Source organism: Antechinus flavipes, chromosome 4 (genome assembly GCF_016432865.1).
Source record: "Antechinus flavipes isolate AdamAnt ecotype Samford, QLD, Australia chromosome 4, AdamAnt_v2, whole genome shotgun sequence".
Lineage (NCBI taxonomy): Eukaryota > Metazoa > Chordata > Mammalia > Dasyuromorphia > Dasyuridae > Antechinus > Antechinus flavipes.
The window spans coordinates 464,861,990-464,881,541 of NC_067401.1; the positions used below are offsets into that span (position 1 = coordinate 464,861,990).

Sequence of the window (19,552 nt, forward strand, 5' to 3'; positions counted from 1 at the left end):
AAGGAGTGAGAGCCGAGGTTTCCTCTGACCTTCTCGCTATATTTTATGGATTCAACTCAGGGACACGCTTTAAAAGTTCCAGGAAAGAAATATTCATGTTTTAAAACTCAGCAATATTATCCTTTTTGCAGAAAAAAAAAGCTGGCATTTATCTACAAATTAGAATTTTAGAGAATTGTCTGGAGTTCAGAAATTTAAGAGATTTGTTCAGGGTCGTACAAATGATTGGTTCTGAGATTTGCGCCCAGGTCTTCCTGACCGAGGTTGGCGCGCTCTCCGTAATGTCCTGCTGGTCCCTGACAAACATCTTAAACTCACGTCAAAGTGAATTCAGGGGGGAATCAGGGGAGTCCCACAGGTCACTGGAGTCCAAGTAATGATGTAAGCGTGCACCATTCCCCACACCTCATTATGTCAATGCAGACATGGGCCCGCTGCCTCTGGGGTCATATAGAAAGTCCTCTGCATTGGCTTTTTCTAACTTTCCATTCTTTTAACACTTAGCTCACCTCCAGGCCCTTTCAATCTGTGATCCTGGCCCCCATGCCCAGTCCTGGCTTCAGACCCTCCATCTCCAGGCCTTTTCCCTGTCCGTCTCATGCCAGAATCCTCCCTCCTGGTCTACACCTCCTGGCTTCTCTGACCCCCTTCCAGCAGATGCTAAAAGCCAATGTTCTGCAGGAAGCCTCTTCTGGTCCCCAACAATGTGAATGCCTTCACTTTGAGAGAATCTCCCGATTTATCCTCTACGTGGGTGTCTGTGAATGTTGTCTCCTATTAGTCCCTGAAAGCAGGGACAAAGTTTTTGCCTTTCTTTGTATCCCAGTACTTAGTCCTTAATAGGTGCTTAATAAATGCTTGTTAAGTTCTTAACAGTTAAGAAGTCTGTTAAGTTCTTAAAGTTAACTTTACTTTACTTCTTTTTTAACTAAACTCCCTAGTGTTTAGTGCTCTGTCTGGTACGTAGTCAGTGCTTAATATATACTTGTTGACTGATTTGAGTCCCTAGTGTTAGTGTTATTTCTGGTACAAAGTAAGTGCTTAATAAATGCTTGTTGATTTCTTTGAATCCCTAATGTTTAGTGCTTTGCCTGGCACATAGTGCTTAGTGAATGCTTGTTGAGTTCTCTCCTTAGTGTTTAGCACTATGCCTGGCACACAGTAGGTGCTTAATAAGTGCTAGTTGAGCATCAACTAAAAAATTACTTGAAATAACTAAAAAATCTAGCAAAGTTGCAGGATATAACATAAACCATCAGCATTTCTTTATATGACCAACAAAGCCCAGCAGAAAAGGATAGAAATTTTCATTTAAAATAACTATAAATAGCCCTGAGGACCTGAGTTCAAATCTGGTCTCAGACACTTAACACTTCCCAGGTATGTGACCAGGGATTGCTGCAGCAAAAATAAATAAATAAATAAAATGAAATGAAATAGCTTCTAACAATGTAAAACACTTAGAAGTCTACATGAACATAATTATAAAATACTTTTCATATAAAGTCAGATCTAAACAACTGGAAAAATATCAACTGCTCATGAGGAGGTTGAACCAATATTAAAAAAAATGACAATTCTACCTAAACTGATTTATTTATTTGGTGCCATATGAATCAAACTACCAAAAAATATCTCATAGAGCTAGAAAAAATAACAATAAAATTCACCTGGAAGAACAAAAGGTCAAGAAGATCGAGAGAATTAATAGGAAAAAAAATTACAAAGGAAGGTGGCCTAGTAATACCATATCTCAAGCTATATTATAAAACAATAATCCTCAAAACTATCTGGTACTAGCTACATAAGCCACAAGTAGTAAATGATCATAGTGGCTTACTGTTTGACAAACCCAAAGATTCCAGCCTTTGGGATAAGAATTCACTATTTGTCAAAAACAATTGGGAAAGCTAGAAAACAATAAAATGCAAACTAGATATAGACCAACATCTCACACCATATACCAAGATAAGTTCAAAATGGTTACACGATTTAGACATAAAAAGTATGCAAATTGGAAGAAGGAATAGTCTGTCAGATATATGGCAAAGAGAAGACTTCATGACCAAACAAGTGATGGAGAATATTTTGAAATGCAAAATAGATAATCTTGGTTATAGTAAATTAAGAAGCTTTTGTTATAAACACAACCAATGCGACCAAGATTAGAAGGGAAGAAAAAAAATTGGGAAACAAGATGATAAAAGTATCTCTGATAAAGGATGGACTTCTCAACTACATAGAAAACTGAGAGAAATTTATAAGAATGCAAGCCATTCCCCAAATGATAATGGTCAAAAATTATGAACAGGCAGTTTTCTGATAAAGAAATCAAAGTTATCTACAGGTATATGAAAAAATGCTCTAAATCACTTTTAATTGGAGAATTGCACATTAAAACAACTCTAATACTACTTCATACCTATCAGAATGGCTAATATGACAAAGTGATAAATATAGGAGAGGATGTGGGAAAATTGGGACACTAGTGCATTATTGGTGGAGCTGTGAACTGATCCAAATATTCTCTAGAGCAATTTGGAATTCTGCCTAAAGGATAATCAAACTGGGAATATCCTTTAATTAGGTCTGTATCCTGAAGAGATCATAAAGAAGGGAAAGGGACCTACCTATACAAAAATCTTTATAGCAGTTCTTTTCATGGTGGCAAAATATTGGAAATTGCAGAGATGCCCATCAATTGGGGAATGGTTGACCAAATGGTATTTGAATATAATAGAATACTATTTTGCAATAAGAAACGATGAACAGGCAGACTTCAGAAAAACATGGAAAGATTTTTATGAACTGATGCAAAGTGAAATGAGCAGAACCAGGAATACATCAGTCATACTCTCAGCAACATTGTGTGATGATCAACACTGAATGACTCAGTTCTTCCAAGCAAAGATCTAAGACAAGTACAAACGACTTACAAAAGAAAACGTCACCCACGTTCAGATAAAGAACTGATGGACTCTGAATGCAGAGAGAAGCATTTTTTTTTTTTACTTACTTGATCTTTCTCATTTTTTTTTTCTTTTTGATCTGTTTCTTCTTTCACAACTGTGACTAATATGGAAATGTTTTATATGATAGCATATGTATAAATTATATCAAAGTGCATACCATTTTCTAAAGAGAGCAGGAGAAGGAGAAACAAAAATCTTGTAAAAATAGTTGGTAAAAATTTTCTTAACATGCAACTGAGGGGAGAAATAAAACACTATTTTAATTGATTTCTGTACCCCTAACGCTTAGCACCATGCCTACCACAGAGTAGGTGTTTAATAAATGCTTGTAAATTTCTTTGTATCCTAAGTGTTTAGCACTATGTCTGGTAAATAGCAGGTGCTTAATAAATGCTTGTTGATTTCTTTAAATCCCTGGTACTTAGCACGATGTCTGGCACATCATAAGCACGTTCAAATGCTTTTTGATTTGACTTCCAGAGATAAAAGCCACAGTTATTTCTCTGATGTAAAATTGGAGAAACAGGACAAGGGCTCTAAGTAAGAAGATGAAAGGTAGCGATTTGGACAAAGGCATTCCAATGATCTCGCAGGTTTGGCCACCTTAGCTAGGGTCTATTTCATTAATACCTTTGGTTCAGTGAGGACAACATCGGTGACGCTCGCCTCATCCCCAAAGGTCTCTTCATCAAAGAGCCGCCGGCAGCAGACCAGAGTGAAGGGAGGAGGCACTTCTTTCAGAAATGACACTGCCTCTCTGCGGGATTTTCCAGAGAGCTGAACGCCGTTGACCTAAGGAGAAGACAGATGAGTCAGAGATCAGAAGGAGCAGATGCTGCCATTTTTTAAAAATTCTTATTCACACGAAAATACACAAATAAAACAGAAAATCATTTTCTTCCCCCAACAGAGAAGGCTCTCATTGAATTAAATGATTTTTGCTAAAGCTTGAGTGCTTTTGCTAACAAGTCCCTAAAGTTAACATAAATCAAAGCTAATCCCTTCACTGAACGCTATGCAGGAACTGCCCTGATTGGTAAATGGTGCAATTAACATTAGACAATTGATGGGGCAGGCTCCCCAAGCCCGCTCCATTGTTCACATCTATGTGCTTTTTGATAATTGCAGGGTCAGGATTCAGAGATCTCCACAGTCTAGAACCATATCTACTGAGATTACAATGAATAATGAGTTTGTAAGGGAGGATCCTTATTCAAGTCACAAATTGGAAGTCTCTTCTAAGCCTGAGATTGTATAATCCTGATGAAATTCTACTATATCATCCTTGTATCTATGATTCATGTTACAATTATTTACAGGACACAAAAAATACAGACAGTTTCTATATTTGGGAGGATAGCTGCAGGGAGCTACAAAACATATAACAGATAGAAGAGATGACCCTCAAGTTGGGCCTAAAATGGCCCTGACCCTTCCCACGATTTCTTCTGATGTTTACAGGCCCAGAAAGAACAAAAGCTATCATCTCTATTGCATCGATCATGGTATATCACCATAGGAACCGAACGATGGTGGTCCTGCCATGGAGAGATCTTTTCTAGTTTTATGAATCTTAAGAAAAGCTGGAAGGAATCTCACAGGGGAGGCCATTTTAGAAGCCATGTGCCCAATCCTCCAGGTACCAAGTGCCGACACCAGGACTCCACATCTGACGGTACAAATTTGGCACACGTTCTCTGCCCAGCACACGGAAGAAAAGATGCTAATTATAAGCACTAGTCAATCTTGCCCTCCATGTTTATATTTCATAAGAATTAACATTAGGAGACGGTGACAATAAGCTGGTGCAGTGTGTGTATGTGTGTGTGTGTGTACAGTAAATGGATTGGACATTAAGTCAAAGATGTGGGTCAAAACTGATCTTAGCCATGACTCTGTATGAGCCAGGGCAAGTCACTTAACCTGTTTATTTCAGTTTCCTCATATCTAAAATGGGAAGTACCAATTCTGCAGGCTTGTTGCAAGAATAAAATGAGAAAATAGGTGTAAAGTGCTTAGCAAACCTCAAAGAAATAGATGTACGCATGCAAACAAAAACAGACACTGGATATTCAGATAGATGTAATATACAAGTCATTAAAATACTAGTTTTTCAAAAGTACTCATGCTGCCAAAGAATGGCACCCAAGTAATAATTTCAAAAATTAATAAAGAATAAAGGGGGCAGCTTTTTTTGCAGAGAATTAGAAACTGAGGAAGTGTTCGTAAATTAGGGAATAGTTGAAAACATTATTGTATATAAAAATGGCAACATGCTATTTTGCTATAAGAAATGATGGAGAGGGGGAGAGGGGGCAGGTAGGTGGTGCAGTGGATAGAGCACCAGCCCTTTAGTCAGGAGGACCTGAGTTCAAATCTGACCTCAGACACTTAACATTTCCTAGCTATGTGACCCTGGGCAAGTCACTTAATCCCAATTGCTTCAGCAAAAAAGAAGACGGAAAGACATATGGAGAAAAGACTGCCATATGGAAAAGACTTATTTTTAAAATCAAAGTCAAAATGGAATATACCAAGTCTTCTCTCTCAAGCTTCAAGGGCTATCAAATACTCATTACAAAAAAAAAAAAAAAATTTTTTTTTTTTTTTAGATTTGTCATAATTGAACAAAGCCAGAAAGAAGCATTTCAGGCCAAAAAAGAATTTAGAATACATGGTATTGGAAGTTTAAGAGACAATGTAAATGTGTATTGAGAAGGACTCTAAAATTCATTTATATAAGAGAAATGTACATGAATACAATTAGCAATTCAGAAGGAAAAAGTCCCACTAAGCAAAATCTTTTTATCCATTAAGTTTTAGCTATTGAAGGATAAGGCAAGACCTCAAGGCATCCACTAATACATTCTTCAGCCCCAGATGGTCTTCCTGTTATATCAGCCTCTTCAAATGGATTTACGGCAACCATAACTTATTTCTTAAAAAAACAAAAAAGGCAGTCTTCTCTTAATTTGGAAGTCAGTAATTTGATCACAGGAGAAAAACACATAAGGTTTCAGAAACTTTATAAGAAGCTGCTTTTTTTAAGAGCATTGAGATTTTAGGAAGAAAATGAGATCCTAGCTTCTAATTTACATTCAGATCTAATGGTAATGATTTTGTTTGCATTGTTCTGGAGTATACAGAGAATCCAAAAGTCTTAAAGTGGTTTCAAGCTACATTTTCGTAGGTTAAAACTGCCCTATGACTTTGGAACTCATAAAAGATCTATGAGTTTTAAAAGACTCATTGGAAGAATAAAAAATTGAAAAATAAATGGGTGCCCACCAATTGGATAATGTATACCTAAAAAAAAAAAAATCTATGGTACTTGAACATAATGGAATATTATTATACTGTAAAATGTGCTAAACAGAGGAAACATGGAAAGATTTGTAGCAATGGACGAAGAGTGGGGAAAAAGTTAGAATACAGGCAATAACTGGAACAAAGTAATAACAACAGCTGTTGTTTTCTTGTTCTTTTGTCCTTTGTTATCAAAAAGGATCAACGAGATCACAGAATGGCAACTTGACTTCTGCATGAATTCCATTTAAGTGGGGCAGACTCATACAAAGTTGTCAGTCTCACTCTCTCTAAGACGAGAGTCAAGACGGCATTTTCCATTCAAAGTCTTTTAGAATGCTGAAGATTGCTTGGATTGCTGAAGAGTTGTCACTATGTGCAATATTCTCCTGATTCTGCTCACTTCACGGAGCATCAGTTCATGGAAGTCTTTCCAGGCTTTTCTGGGTACGCACAATTTTATAGTCTTTTGGGCATAATTCCAAATTGTTCTCCAGAATGGTTAGATCAGTTCACAACTCCACCAAGAATGCATCAGTGTCCCAGTTTTCTCACATGCCTTCCAACATTTATGTCATCTTAGCCAATCTGAGAGGTAAAAGGCGGTACTTCAGAGTACATTAAGCTAATCAATAATGTTTCAGAGCACTTGGTTCATATCTAAAACTACCTGTTCATATTCTTCGACCATTTATCAATTGGGGAATAACTTATATTCTTATAGATTTGACTTTGTTCTCTATATGTTAGAAATGAGGCCTTTATCAGAAACACTGACTAAAAATTGTTTCTATTTCCTGGCTGCATTGGCTTTGTTTGTGCAAAACCTTTTTAATTTAATGTAATCAAAATTATCCATTTTGCATTTCTTGTTTGGTCATAAATTCCTCCCGCCTCCAAAAATCTGACAGGAATACAGATATTGTACTTAACATGTACTTTAACCTATTTAACATGTATGGGACTACCTGCCATCTAGGGGAGAGGGTGAGGGGAAAAGTTGGAACAGAAGATTTTGCAAGGGTCAATGTTGAGAAATTACCCATGCATATGTTTTGTAAAAAAAAAACAAAAAATCTGACAGGAACTTGCTCTCTTAATTCAGTCATAGTATGACTCATTTTTTTCCCCCTGAGGCAATTGGGGTTAAGTGACTTGCCCAGCATCACACAGCTGGGACATGTTAAGTTATAGTATGAGTCTTTATGTCTAAATCATGAATCCATTTCAAACTTATCTTAAGACAGGGTGTGAGATGTTGATCTCTCCCTAGTTTCTGCCAAATGATTTTCCAGTTTTCCTGTGGGTTCCTTTTTAGATTCATTTTAAATAAACAGACTGGGTTACAAAGAAATCAATTATACCAAAATACAGTTATCAAAGTCTATTTTCTAAAGTCCACAGATCCCAGGAGATATAGTGCCCTGAGAACTTGGCCTGGAGTCAGGAAGGTCCGAGTTCAAACTCTGCCTCAGATTTTTATTAGCTGTGTAACCCCAGGGCAAATTACTTTATGTCTTGTCTGAATCAGTTATCAAATAGGGATAATAAACAATGCAGGTTTTTGTGAGAATCGCTCGGTCCCCCCAACCTTTCCGATGAATCCAGACTGCCAGGAGATAGCCAGTGCAAAAGGAAAAAAGACTGAGCCACAAAAGCCATAATAAGCCCCAGTTCCCAAGGACAATATTTACTGTCTCCCACCTCCTCTCCCTTCAAATGCCTCGGGTGACTGGCAGGGAAGTTTCCTTCTGACCACTTGCCATGCTAACGCCTAGAACTGAGCCATCAATGGCTGAGTGCCTCGTATGGAAGCTTCCTGAGGAGACCAAGGATTTATGCAGCAAAGCAGGAGAGCCGCTCTAAGGGCTGCAGCAGGCCTAAGGATGGAGGGATGGATCAATACCCCCACAGGGCTCTCTCAAGGGCCTATCCGTACTCGGGAACTTGGCTCCTGCGCCAGACATACCGCCCTGGCCCTTAATTATTTACAAAGGTATCAGCTTCGGTTACACACACACACACACACACACACTTGCACAATCAGGAAATCTAACCCTGTACAAGTAGGCCATGTCCTGCGCTCCTGACAAATGCAAGGAGGAGAGTGGGAGATTAGGAACAGATGAAAAGCCTTTGATGATCTAGCCCCGAGTTCAAATCCTTTCTCAGACCCTGTGTGACCCTTGATGAAACATTTAACTTCTCCTAGACTCAGTTTCCTCAGAATAGCATCTACCTCACAGGGTTTTTCTGAGGTTCAAACCAGAGAGCATACATAAGGCACTCTACACACCTAAAAATCCCAGAGAAATGTTATCTCTTATTGATGTTAGTCCAACTAATGCCCAACAGAAATCTTCAAAATAGCATCCCCATAATAACTGTCCATGCCCCCATTCCTCTCCTGGGAAGCTCTGGGTAGGGATAGGAGAGGGGGAAGGGGAAACACCTATAATTTCACAGAGAGAGGGATCTTGCCCTTCTCTCATGGGATTCTCATCACTTTTTTCCTGTATAGATCTAGTTTGTACCTATTGGTTGGGGATTTTCTTCCTATTAGCCAGCGATTCCTTGAGATCAGTGGAGGTACTTAAAAAAACACACCTTCATATTTCTAGGGCTTAGCAAAGTACCTGGTCTACAGTAGGCAGTTAATAAATGTGTATTTACTAACTGTAATGCTCTAGCCAGTGTCTCTGTTTTCTTCTCTCCCTCTTCATCTCAGCCTTCCCGCTACAACCCCATCTTCTAGAGGAAGTCTTTTTCTTAATGCTACTACTTTCCCTCTGCTAATCATTTCTTATTTATCTCATATAAATCTTGATTGTGCTCATTTGTCTCCCCATTGGACTGGGAGCTTTTTGAAGGTAGGAATTGTTTTTTTCCCTTTTTTTGTATCTTCAATGCTTAGCACACCGCCTGGTACTTAAACACTAGGACTGATTTCTGGGTAAAGAAATTCACTCTATCTATATTGTTGAGCAGTTGTTCAGGGATTTATTGCTAAAAAGACAGTTCTGGAAGTACAAATAATTAAGTAAATTTCCCAAGGTCACACAGCCAGAATGTTCCACAGGTAAATTTGAATCCAGGCCTTGAGCCCACTCAGCCATGTTTCCTCTCTAGCTATTGGGCAGGAATATGTCCTGACATCAAGCCTCTGCAAAGACTCCCCTTTCTCTGGGTCCAGAGAAAACTTCTTCATGACCAACCATTAAAGGTATAGAAGAAAAGTTATCTTGTTCCCACTCAGAGAACTGTTCGGTTCTGCAAACATTTATTGTATCTAGGATATACTGCAACATATCTAACATATATAGGACTGCTTGCCATCTAGGGGAGGGGGTGGAGGGAGGGAGGGGAAAAATCGGAACAGAAGTGAGTGCAAGGGATAATGTTGAAAAAAAATTACCCTGGCATGGGTTCTGTCAATAAAAAGTTATTATAAAATAAAATTTAAAAAAAAAAAAAAGATTTAAGGCCATTTGCAGAGATAAATAAATAAATAAATATCCCCAGGTCCTCTAACCAAAGTTCAGAGGACACAGACTGGAAGACTTCCCACTACAAGCATCATGGTGGCCCTATGCATCCTCCAGCTAATTGTCCTTCCTAAGGAATACAATCCCAGGGAAGCATCTGAGCAAGGCAGGCTAATATGGCTACTGTTTTGTCCCGAATCCGATCATAAGCTCCTTGAGGTTAAGGGCCAGGTCACTGTTCATCTACATATATCCCCCCACTAAGCACCCCACTAAGCACCCGGCAATAACTATTTGCGGAACTGCAGTATTCCATATGCAGCATTTTGCTGTAACAAACTAAGATCTCGCTTTAGGTTTTTATCTTAGTGTACATTTAAATATTTATTTATCTCATTACTTATTCATTTAACTTGTCTCCAATTATTACAGCATTGCCTGGGAGTCTTCCTTACTTGCTGGAGTTAAGGGGGCAGTCACAGTCCTCATTATCCATTTCTTTCCTAGGGGATTTATATAACTGCTGTAAATAGCTTCCCGGGTCTGCAGCTTGGCCCGGTGTTTTAAACTCAAAGCATATCCCTATTTCAGGTTCTAGATTCCAAGGAGCAAATACAAAAATATATTTTTTCAGCTCAGCAACTTTTGCATATACTTTTGGTCTTAAATAAAAGGTTAAAAGACTTACTATATATATTATATATATATATGCATATATAGATAGATAGATAAAATTACATTCGTCTAACAGGAGCTCTCCATTAAATTATTCTGAAGCAGCCAATTTTTATCATAAAATGTTTAATATTCCACTAACGCTTCCATTTGAGATTATAATGTCATCCCAAGGCCTGTCAAATCTTAGCTAATCAGAGCCTGATTCTCCAGGAGGTCTTGCTTATTAGCCCCTCCAGGGCTGAAACCATCATCAAGCAACTCACTTTTTACATCATCTAGCCCAAGGCCACCAGACTTGAGAGTCCCTCAATAAGCTCCTTGGGAGATGAAATAACAAATGAAGTGGGGTACTGGCCAACCCCGTTTGCTTTCTCTTTTCCAGCTCATGAACTCAGAGATCACTAGGCAACATCAGGGAACTGAACATAGGTTCTACTTTGCTACTTGTTAACATTCAGAAAAATTTCAAGAGAAACGATGGCTTAAGAAACAGTCTTTGAGCTCCTGTCCTCCTTGCTTTCCTTGTTCCCCCAAAATATGAAGAATTCAAAGTAGTTAGAAGGAAGGGAGGCTTTAAAAAAAAAAAAAGTACTGGTTATCACTTGAATTGGTCTCTAAACCTTTCAAGCTACATAGTAGAGAAACTAAGAAACCAGAGGTTCTGGTTTTGAATCATCCCTCTGATGACTAAGGGCAAGCCAAGTAACTCTCCTGCACTTCATCAGTTTCCTCATCTGCAAAATGGGATCAGACTAGATATTCTTCCAGCTCTAGATCAAAGAGCCTATGATTCCATCAACTCCTTAAAGAAAAGGCTGCCAAGCTATAATATAACAAAAATAAATAAATAGATAGATAGATAAATGAATGAATAAATGAATGATTGAATGAATAAATAAATGAATAAATAAATAAATGAAATGAAAAAAAGGAAAAAGGAAAGGCTGCTGAAATAGAGGATTTCCCAATGATTACATTGGTGGTTCTCTGGAGATGAATTAAGGGCTAAGTGATTCAAGAATAACTATGAAGAAAGAATATGGCATATATAGATAAAAGAGTCAGAAAAGACCTTAACTCAAGAAAAAGCAGCAAAGGGACAAATTGAGGCAAGAAAGCAAGGGAAAACTAGTCAAGTGTGATCATGTCAAGAATACTAGCTTTAGAGGCAAAGGAAATGGGTTCAAATTCTGTTTCAGATGTCTTACTACCTGTGTGCCATTGAATAAATCACTGAATGTCCCTGGAACACACATGTAAAATGAAGAATTTTCCAGAATTTCAGGAGAGGAAGGTGATCAATACTATTAAAGGCAGCAGAAGGTTAAGAAGAATGAGGATTGAGAAAAGGCCACTGGATTTGGCGATCAAGAAACATTGGAATAAACGTTGGATAAATACATTTTATGCTACTTATGATTATAAAGGGTTTAGGAAAAAAGTGGTCCAACCATTCAAGATATTGACTAAACTGTCACTGTCAAGTGAACCGTCTGACCTCGAGACACTACTTCTAGGCATATGTCCCAAAGATGACAAAGAGAAAGGTGCCATTTTTTTTTCCAGTGTGAGGAGAGGGAGCAGAATGCAAAGTAAAAGCTAGAGTAGCAAAATAAAGAAAAAGGAGAATCATTGAGAAAGCATTTTTAAATATGAGAAAGGAACAGAAGGGAGGCCAGATAACAGGGACAGTTTTGAAAGCTACAAGCTGAGCATGTAAAGCTTTGACCTTTCATGAACAATCTGACTTTTCTGTTCTAATGTCTACATGCAAATTTGCCTTCGATCTGACTCTTAAATTCATAATGAAAACTACAATTAATTTAAGTAGAAGGCCATTCAAAGACCTACAAATGTTATGGCAGTCTCCATTGATGTCCTGAACAGTTTTACGTACTTATATTTAACTACATAATTATTATTAACCCTATCTGTAGCTAAAGTTATTGTTCCTATATGAAAGGAAGCCAAGATAGTCGGGACTCTCGAAGAGTTCCTGTTCCAAGAGAAAGGAGACAATAGACATAGGAGGATTCAGCTGCAAGTCAAATGAGAAAACCAAGTGTTCTCTATTATTGTCTGCTTCATCTGTGTGTATATGGAGAGAGAAAAGAAGTAGGAAAAGGGGAACAACAGAGAAGGTGTAGGGAGGGAAAGACTGAGGGAGACAGTAAAAGGAAAATGGAAAAGAAGGGAGAGAGAAAAGGGAGAGGGAGAGAAAAAGAGAGATGAGACAGAGACAAGGAGAGATGGAAAGAAGAAAAGACAGAAGGAAGTGGGGGAAGAAAGAGGAGAAAAAAGGAAGAGACATGAAGAGACACAGAGATAAAGAGAGATGGAAAGAGAGAGACAGAAGAGAGGAGAGAAAAGGAAGAGATGAAGAGACAGATAATGAAAGGTGGAAAGGAAATTCAGAAGGGAAAAGGAGGGAGAGAAATTACAGAAAAGGAGTAGAGATGAAGAGAGAGATAGAGATGGAAAGATAGAGGGGAAAGGGTAATGGGGAGGTGATTTTGATTTAAGCAACCATAAAGACATCAAGTAAAAGACTTAGCAGAAGGCTTCTAGAATGCTGGGGAGAGAGTCTCCATAAAGGATTTGCTGGAGAATATGGACAAGACACTTGCTCCAAACAAGATGGACTGGCAAAGACAGGAGAGGGTTGTACCCTCATCAATAAGATGGCAGCTCTGTTAAGTGACTCAATAGATGGATCACATTTCACTTGCAATGGTTCATATTAAATTCCAAGGAAAAAAAATCTCTAAGTTCAGGGGAACCAGGGTTGATGTGGAACTTAAAAAAACCCACAGTTACAAAATCTGGGAATCGTGGGACCTCAATGGCCAGCCAGTCCAAGTCATGTCTTTGGGTTGCTTTTCCTCCTGAGCTCACCTCCAGCAGTTCATCCTCCAACTTCAATACGTTGAGCGGGGCCACTGGCCCATCAGGCATGATGGAAGAAATGTAATGGTGTCCGTTGAAGGAATCCAGCTCCACTCCCAGCCTCAGAGTGTGGATCGGCAGCAGCTGAGGAAAATCAAATCAGAAAAACACTTGGGTCTCAATCCATGAAACATCTATCCCAGTATAAAAAGTTGTCATTCCCCCGCCACAGGGCCCAACATCCAAAGGTGAAAGGATTAACTAGAAAAAATAATCATCAAAATGTGCACTTCTCTGAGACACTTATGGCCATTCTTTAAGAATATCAGATGCTATGACTCTCTTCAACAATGAGATGATTCAAACCAGTTCCAATTGTTCAGTAATGAAGAGAGTCAGCTACATCCAGAGAGAGAGAGGACTGTGGGAACTGAGGGGGGACCACAACATAGCACTTTCACTCTTTCTGTTATTGTTTGCTTGCATTTTTGTTTTCCTTCTCAGATTTTTTCTTTCTTTCTAGATCGGGCTTTTCTTTTGCAACAAGACAACTATATAAATATGTATATATGTACTGGATTTACCATATATTTTAACATATTTAACATGTATTGGACTACCTGCCAGCTAGGAGAGGAGGTGGAGGAAGAAGGGGAAAAGCTGGAACAGAAGATTTTGCAATGGTCAAAGTTGAAAAATTACCCATGCATATGTTTTATAAATAAAAAGCTATAATAATATAAAAAGAGAGAGAATATCAGAGACTGGGGACTTCAGAGAATTTGAGGATAAATTTGAAAATTCTCTTGGGTCTGAATGTCCCAAATTCTGACCCACAAAATTATCTATTCTCAAAAGATAAGCTTTTTATATCATTTTGAATTCAAATGGAGCGATGTTTTTTGGGAGAAGCAGTATCACCCAGTGGTTGGCAAGACAGTCTTGGATTCAAGTGGCCCTTCCAACACACGGTACTGTGTGTTGTTACCCTGGGCATTCTCCGGCAGCCCACTAAGACATTAACTCCAGATGGATCACTGATCTGCATTGAACAAAGTGGATTTCCACACGGGAAATTCCTCTCAATGGTGAAACTGCAGGACCAGAATTAAAGATGAACAAAATTTGTTCTATCTCATAAACTTATAGATGATCCAACATATTTGAAATATGGTGGTGTTCCACAAACTGGTCGCCTCAAGCCAGAGAAGCCTCTCTGATGACTTGCAACCCTTCCACCAGAAGGTGATAAAGATGTTTGAAGGACAAACTGCAGCTACTTTAATCATATCATCTTCACCATTTTCTCCAGGACACAAAAATTTGTTCATTATTTGATTCTTTTTCCTACCAGTTTCCACCTCCCTCCCTCTTCATTTGCTCTATGTTCCCAGTTGTCCTCAAGCCCCTGTCATCTGCAGAGCTTAATGCTTTGCATGAGACTCTGTGGGGCTCACTTTTGTCCCATTGCACTTGTGTTTAAACAATTCAAACTTCAATTGATCATCCCATTGAGTGATCACCAGGAGCCTCTCGGAAAACTTGCCCTTCCTCTGCTACAAATCAAGTGCCAGGTGAGGTTGCTCCACCCCTCCCATCTCCTGCTACTATTCTGACAACCTCCCAGACATGACCTTCAGCACTTGTCATAACCTACACTCTGCCTCTCAAACTGGAAAGAACATTAGAGGCAATTAAGTCCAAAACCCTCACTATCAATGAGGACCCCGAGACGGAAGAAGGACGGATCTAGTCCAAGTCAAAGTCCAAGGTTCTATGAACTACTCTCATCTCTTCCAAAGTGGTCAAATAATCTGCCTTGGAATCATGTCTAATAATATCACTCTTTTAAAAAAAAAATAAAAATAAAAAGTCAGAGGCTTACAAATTATGGCACCACAGTGGATAGAACACTAGAAATTCTTAGATCAAGCTTTCAAGATTCAGCTTTAGAAATTTCCTGTCACTTAAAAAGTCATTTAATTTCTCTCTCTCTCTCAGTTTCCTCAACTGTAAAATGGGAATAGTAATAGTATTTACCCCCAGAGTTGCCACAAGGACCAAATAAGACAACACATGTAAAATATTCCTCAAATCTTAAAGACAAGAAGCCTTGACAGATTGCTAATGTCTCCCTCTGAGATTTCCCCTGATGCATCCTGCACATGTTATGTTTGTACACGATTGTTTGCATGCTGTTCTCCCACTGGCATAGGTGCACCTTGAGGGTAGGGATTGCATTTTTGCCTTTCTTTGTATCCTCAGCACAGAGCCCAGCACACAGTAAGTGCTTACTAAATAAACGTTTGTTAATTTGGTTTTGGCCACCATCCCTCCTCTAGAGTTTCCAAATTTCATCCCTTTTCTTATATAAATTTTGGCCTTCTTTCCTCCCTGCCCAGTTCAGAGAAATCCAACCTCAGCTACTCCATAAATATTGAGGATGTCAACCAGCCTAAGGGCCCTCTAATACCGCAGTACATCAAACCGAAACGGGCTGGAACACTCAGAGAAATGCATCAGAAATGGCAGGTTAGCCGCTAACGCCTGCCAGCCAGCTCACTTTGCTCGCTGATGGACCACAAGACCATGGGGGAGATGGTGTCAGAGTAGCCCGGGCCAATCCATCACCCGGACCCACAGGCTGGGTGGAAATCTTGCTGACGGTAGGGGGTCCGGCACAAGAAATAACACTAGCATAGGGTCGTCCATCTTCATACGAGACAGCCATCGCAACGCAAAGAGAAAGAACTCTGCTACTCTCGGCAGTTTCTGTCTCAGAGGCAGCTCCTAACCCCCGGGACCAGAGGAAGGCCATATACTGCACCCTGTCTCTCCCCTGACCTGATCCATGCACCCTCTAGCTCCTTCAATATGGATACTGCTCAATATTCTAAAAAAGATGTTTCTTAATGTATTTCTCCTGGGGAACAGAGAGTGACAGAGCATCCAATTTCCTAAACAGTGCTCCCTTTTTTTTGAAGACTGAATTTTATGGGGTTAGAGCATCCATCATTCAATTATAATGCTCCATGTGATTTTTACCAACAAGCATTTATTAAGCACCTACTATATTCTAGGCACTGTGCTAATTTCCAGATACAAAGACAGTCTTTTATAAGCAGTCACTTCACTTCTCTTGTGGAAGTCTCATTTTCCTGATCTGTATACTGAAGAGCCCATGTCTCTAAGATAACTTCTTGCCGTACATCCTTGAGGGACTCTTTACTTTAAATATTAAAATTTGATTAATACTCTTTTGTTCTTACAATCTAACCCAGCAAACTGCAAATTCTTCCCAAGCCGGAGGATTAGCAAAGGAGTCAGAGAGTGAGAGTACAAATCTTCTCCATATTATTGTCTCCCTGTTTGTTGTTGGACAAGTCATTGAAAAGCCTCAGTTTTTCCATCTTTTTCATATTTTTTTTCCCAATTTCATTTTTCTCTCCCTCTCACTTTGCAACAACTGGGAAGGGAAAAAAGAAAAGGAAAAATGCTCCCCTTGCAACAAATGTGCAGAGCTAACCAAAACTCATTCCTGGAGTGCTGGCCACATCCAAAAATATACATGTCTGAATCTACATCCTGGGCCCATCACCTCTCCATCAGGAGGAGAAGAGCAAGTTTCATCAATCAATCAATAGACATTTATTAAGCATTTAGTATGTGCCAGGCACTCACCCTCAGCCTGGAACTGTGGGTAGTCAATGCAATGATCAGAGTGCTAAAGGCTTTCAGCGCTGTTTGTCTCTCCTGTGTTTTTGTTACTGTAAGAAATCTTCTGCTTCTGTTCACTTCCCTCCATATCAGGTTATATAAGTCTTCCCATTTCTCCCAAATCATCCCATTCATCATTTCTCACATCACTACACTATTTCAATTCTAAATCTACACTCAACTGAATGGCTTCTCCAAGGAAAAGAAAGAAGCATGGAGTCTTTTTTAGACAATTCCATAAGTAATTAGAAACATTACCCTCCTCCTTTGAACTAGAATCATATAGAACCAAAGTCTCCGTGGCCAGTGATACTGGGCACGGAGAGCATATATTATATTGCTGAAATCTATTCATTACCAACAGACCTAGCTAATGTTAAGTTTCCAATTGGAATCCAAGTATATCTGTCTTTCTGGGGCTTCATGGGATATTTCTTCAGATAGTTTAATAAGCATCTTCTTCCACCTTCATCTGTTGGGATGATCAAATGAGATCGCATTTGTAATAATGATGATGATACAATAACTTTCACATATTAGTTTATAGATATCTCATTTGACCCTCACAACAATGCTGGGAAGTAGATAGTATAATTTTTTCCTCCATTTTATATATGAATAAATTAAAGCAGGTAAAAATGCTAAGTGATTTTCTCAAACTCATACAAATAAGGTCAACGGACCAACCGTTTCATAAGTCTATTTCTATTATCCATAATAATAATAATCCATATTTAGCCAACTTTAAAAGTATTTATTATCACTTTATTGTTAATTATATATGTGTGAGCATATTAATATGTATATAATATACTTATTAATTAATTTAGTAATACTTTTTTATACAGCTCTGTATCCAGGCACTATGCTAGGTACTGAAGAAATAAATACAAAAGTGAAACAGTGCCTGCCTTCAAGATGCTTATAATTTCCTGTATTTTAAGCTTTACACAGTAATATATATTTACATATTTACATATACACACGACATACATATAATGTTACATTTTACATGTTCATTATGTTATTTATAAAATCATTAAAAAATGTATCTATATATACATATATGTATATGTAATACATATATATATTATATGTTTGTATTGGGTGGCTGTGGGTGCATGTGTCTGTGTGTATTGCACTCCTACTTCATATAGGATATCTGTATATGAAGGGATCAAAATGCCAACTTGCAAGAATTGGATGCTATAAATAAATGAATGCACGAGACCTTCAGAGAACGGCATTCTCCATTTTTGAAGGCTTAAACAACCTGGCTGCATAGGATACAGATTAAGCTTTTTGTGGATGACTTGGGTAAAGGAAGAGATGCAACACATCCATTGCACATGCAAATGTGCACCACGTTGGGAAGGAGAACTAAGACTGGCTAACAAATCAGGATCCCCAAACTCCTAGACAGAGGAAAGTACAATGGGATCAGAGATGAAATTCACCAGAGAAAAATGCAAAGTCTTCCATATAAGGTCAAAAAAATCAGTTGCACGTGAAGGGCAGCCAAAGGTATACACAGTTAGACAAAAGTTTCTCTGAAAAATCCAGGGCTTTAGGAGCAAAATGAGAAGGGCACGAAAAGCCAATGCAACCTGACTTTCAGGGACAAGAAAGAAGCAATGCAATTGTATCCAGCCCAAGTGGAATACTGACTTCATTATTCATTATTAAATTATTATTATTAAACTGATCAAGTGAAATCATATTTATAAAAAGTACTTAGCACAACATCCAGCACATAATAGGTATTATGTTAATGATTGTTCCTGTTCTCTTCCTTCACTAATACTCAATTTCTTTGATATTATCCTCATGTGACATGAACTTGAGGCCCTTCACTTGCTGTCCTGCTTGCTCTCTCTATCAGCATCCTCCCTAAAGGGTAGTTCCCAGAGGTGAAGACAAATAGAACGCTGGGCTTGGAATCAGGAAGATGAATTCAAATCTTGTATGAATTTGAGAAAATCACTTAGTATTTTTATCTGCTTTAGTTTTCTTGTATATAAAATGGGGGGGAAATTATACTACCTATTTCCCAGCATTGTTGTGAGGGTCAAATGAGATAATATCTATAAACTTCTATACAAGATTTATTATATCATCATCATTATTATAAAATGTGATCTCATTTGATGATCACTACAATCCTAGGAGATAGAGATTATTATTATCTCCATTTAAAGATTAGGGAAACTGAGGGAGATAGAGATTATTATTATCTCCATTTAAAGATTAGGGAAACTGAGGAAGCAAGTTAAGTGATTTGCCAAGGGTCACAAAGGAGTGTGTTGTCTGAGGCAGGATTTGAATTCAGGTATTCGCAACTTCAAGATCCCAAGCACTCACCACTAAGCCATGCTGCTCTGCTTGGACACCCGTAGTGTGAGGGCAAACCCGCCGCTTCCTCTGGCATCCCAATGTTTAAGATTTTCCTGATATCAAGACAAATTTGCCTCTTGCTGACTTCTATCAATTGTTTGTGGTCTTCTCTTT

At 38.5% G+C, this 19,552-nt stretch overlaps 1 protein-coding gene across 1 annotated transcript in view; it reads right to left on the reverse strand.

Moving 5' to 3' along the window:
• Positions 1–19,552, reverse strand: part of PATJ (PATJ crumbs cell polarity complex component) — a 325,629-nt gene that overhangs the window by 241,355 nt on the left and 64,722 nt on the right. Inside the window, exons 15-16 of the mRNA XM_051999546.1 lie at positions 13,337–13,471; positions 3,603–3,764 (exon numbers count right to left, since the gene is read on the reverse strand). Coding sequence (XP_051855506.1) covers positions 3,603–3,764; positions 13,337–13,471 — 297 coding nt within the window. The remainder of the gene's footprint in view (positions 1–3,602; positions 3,765–13,336; positions 13,472–19,552) is intronic.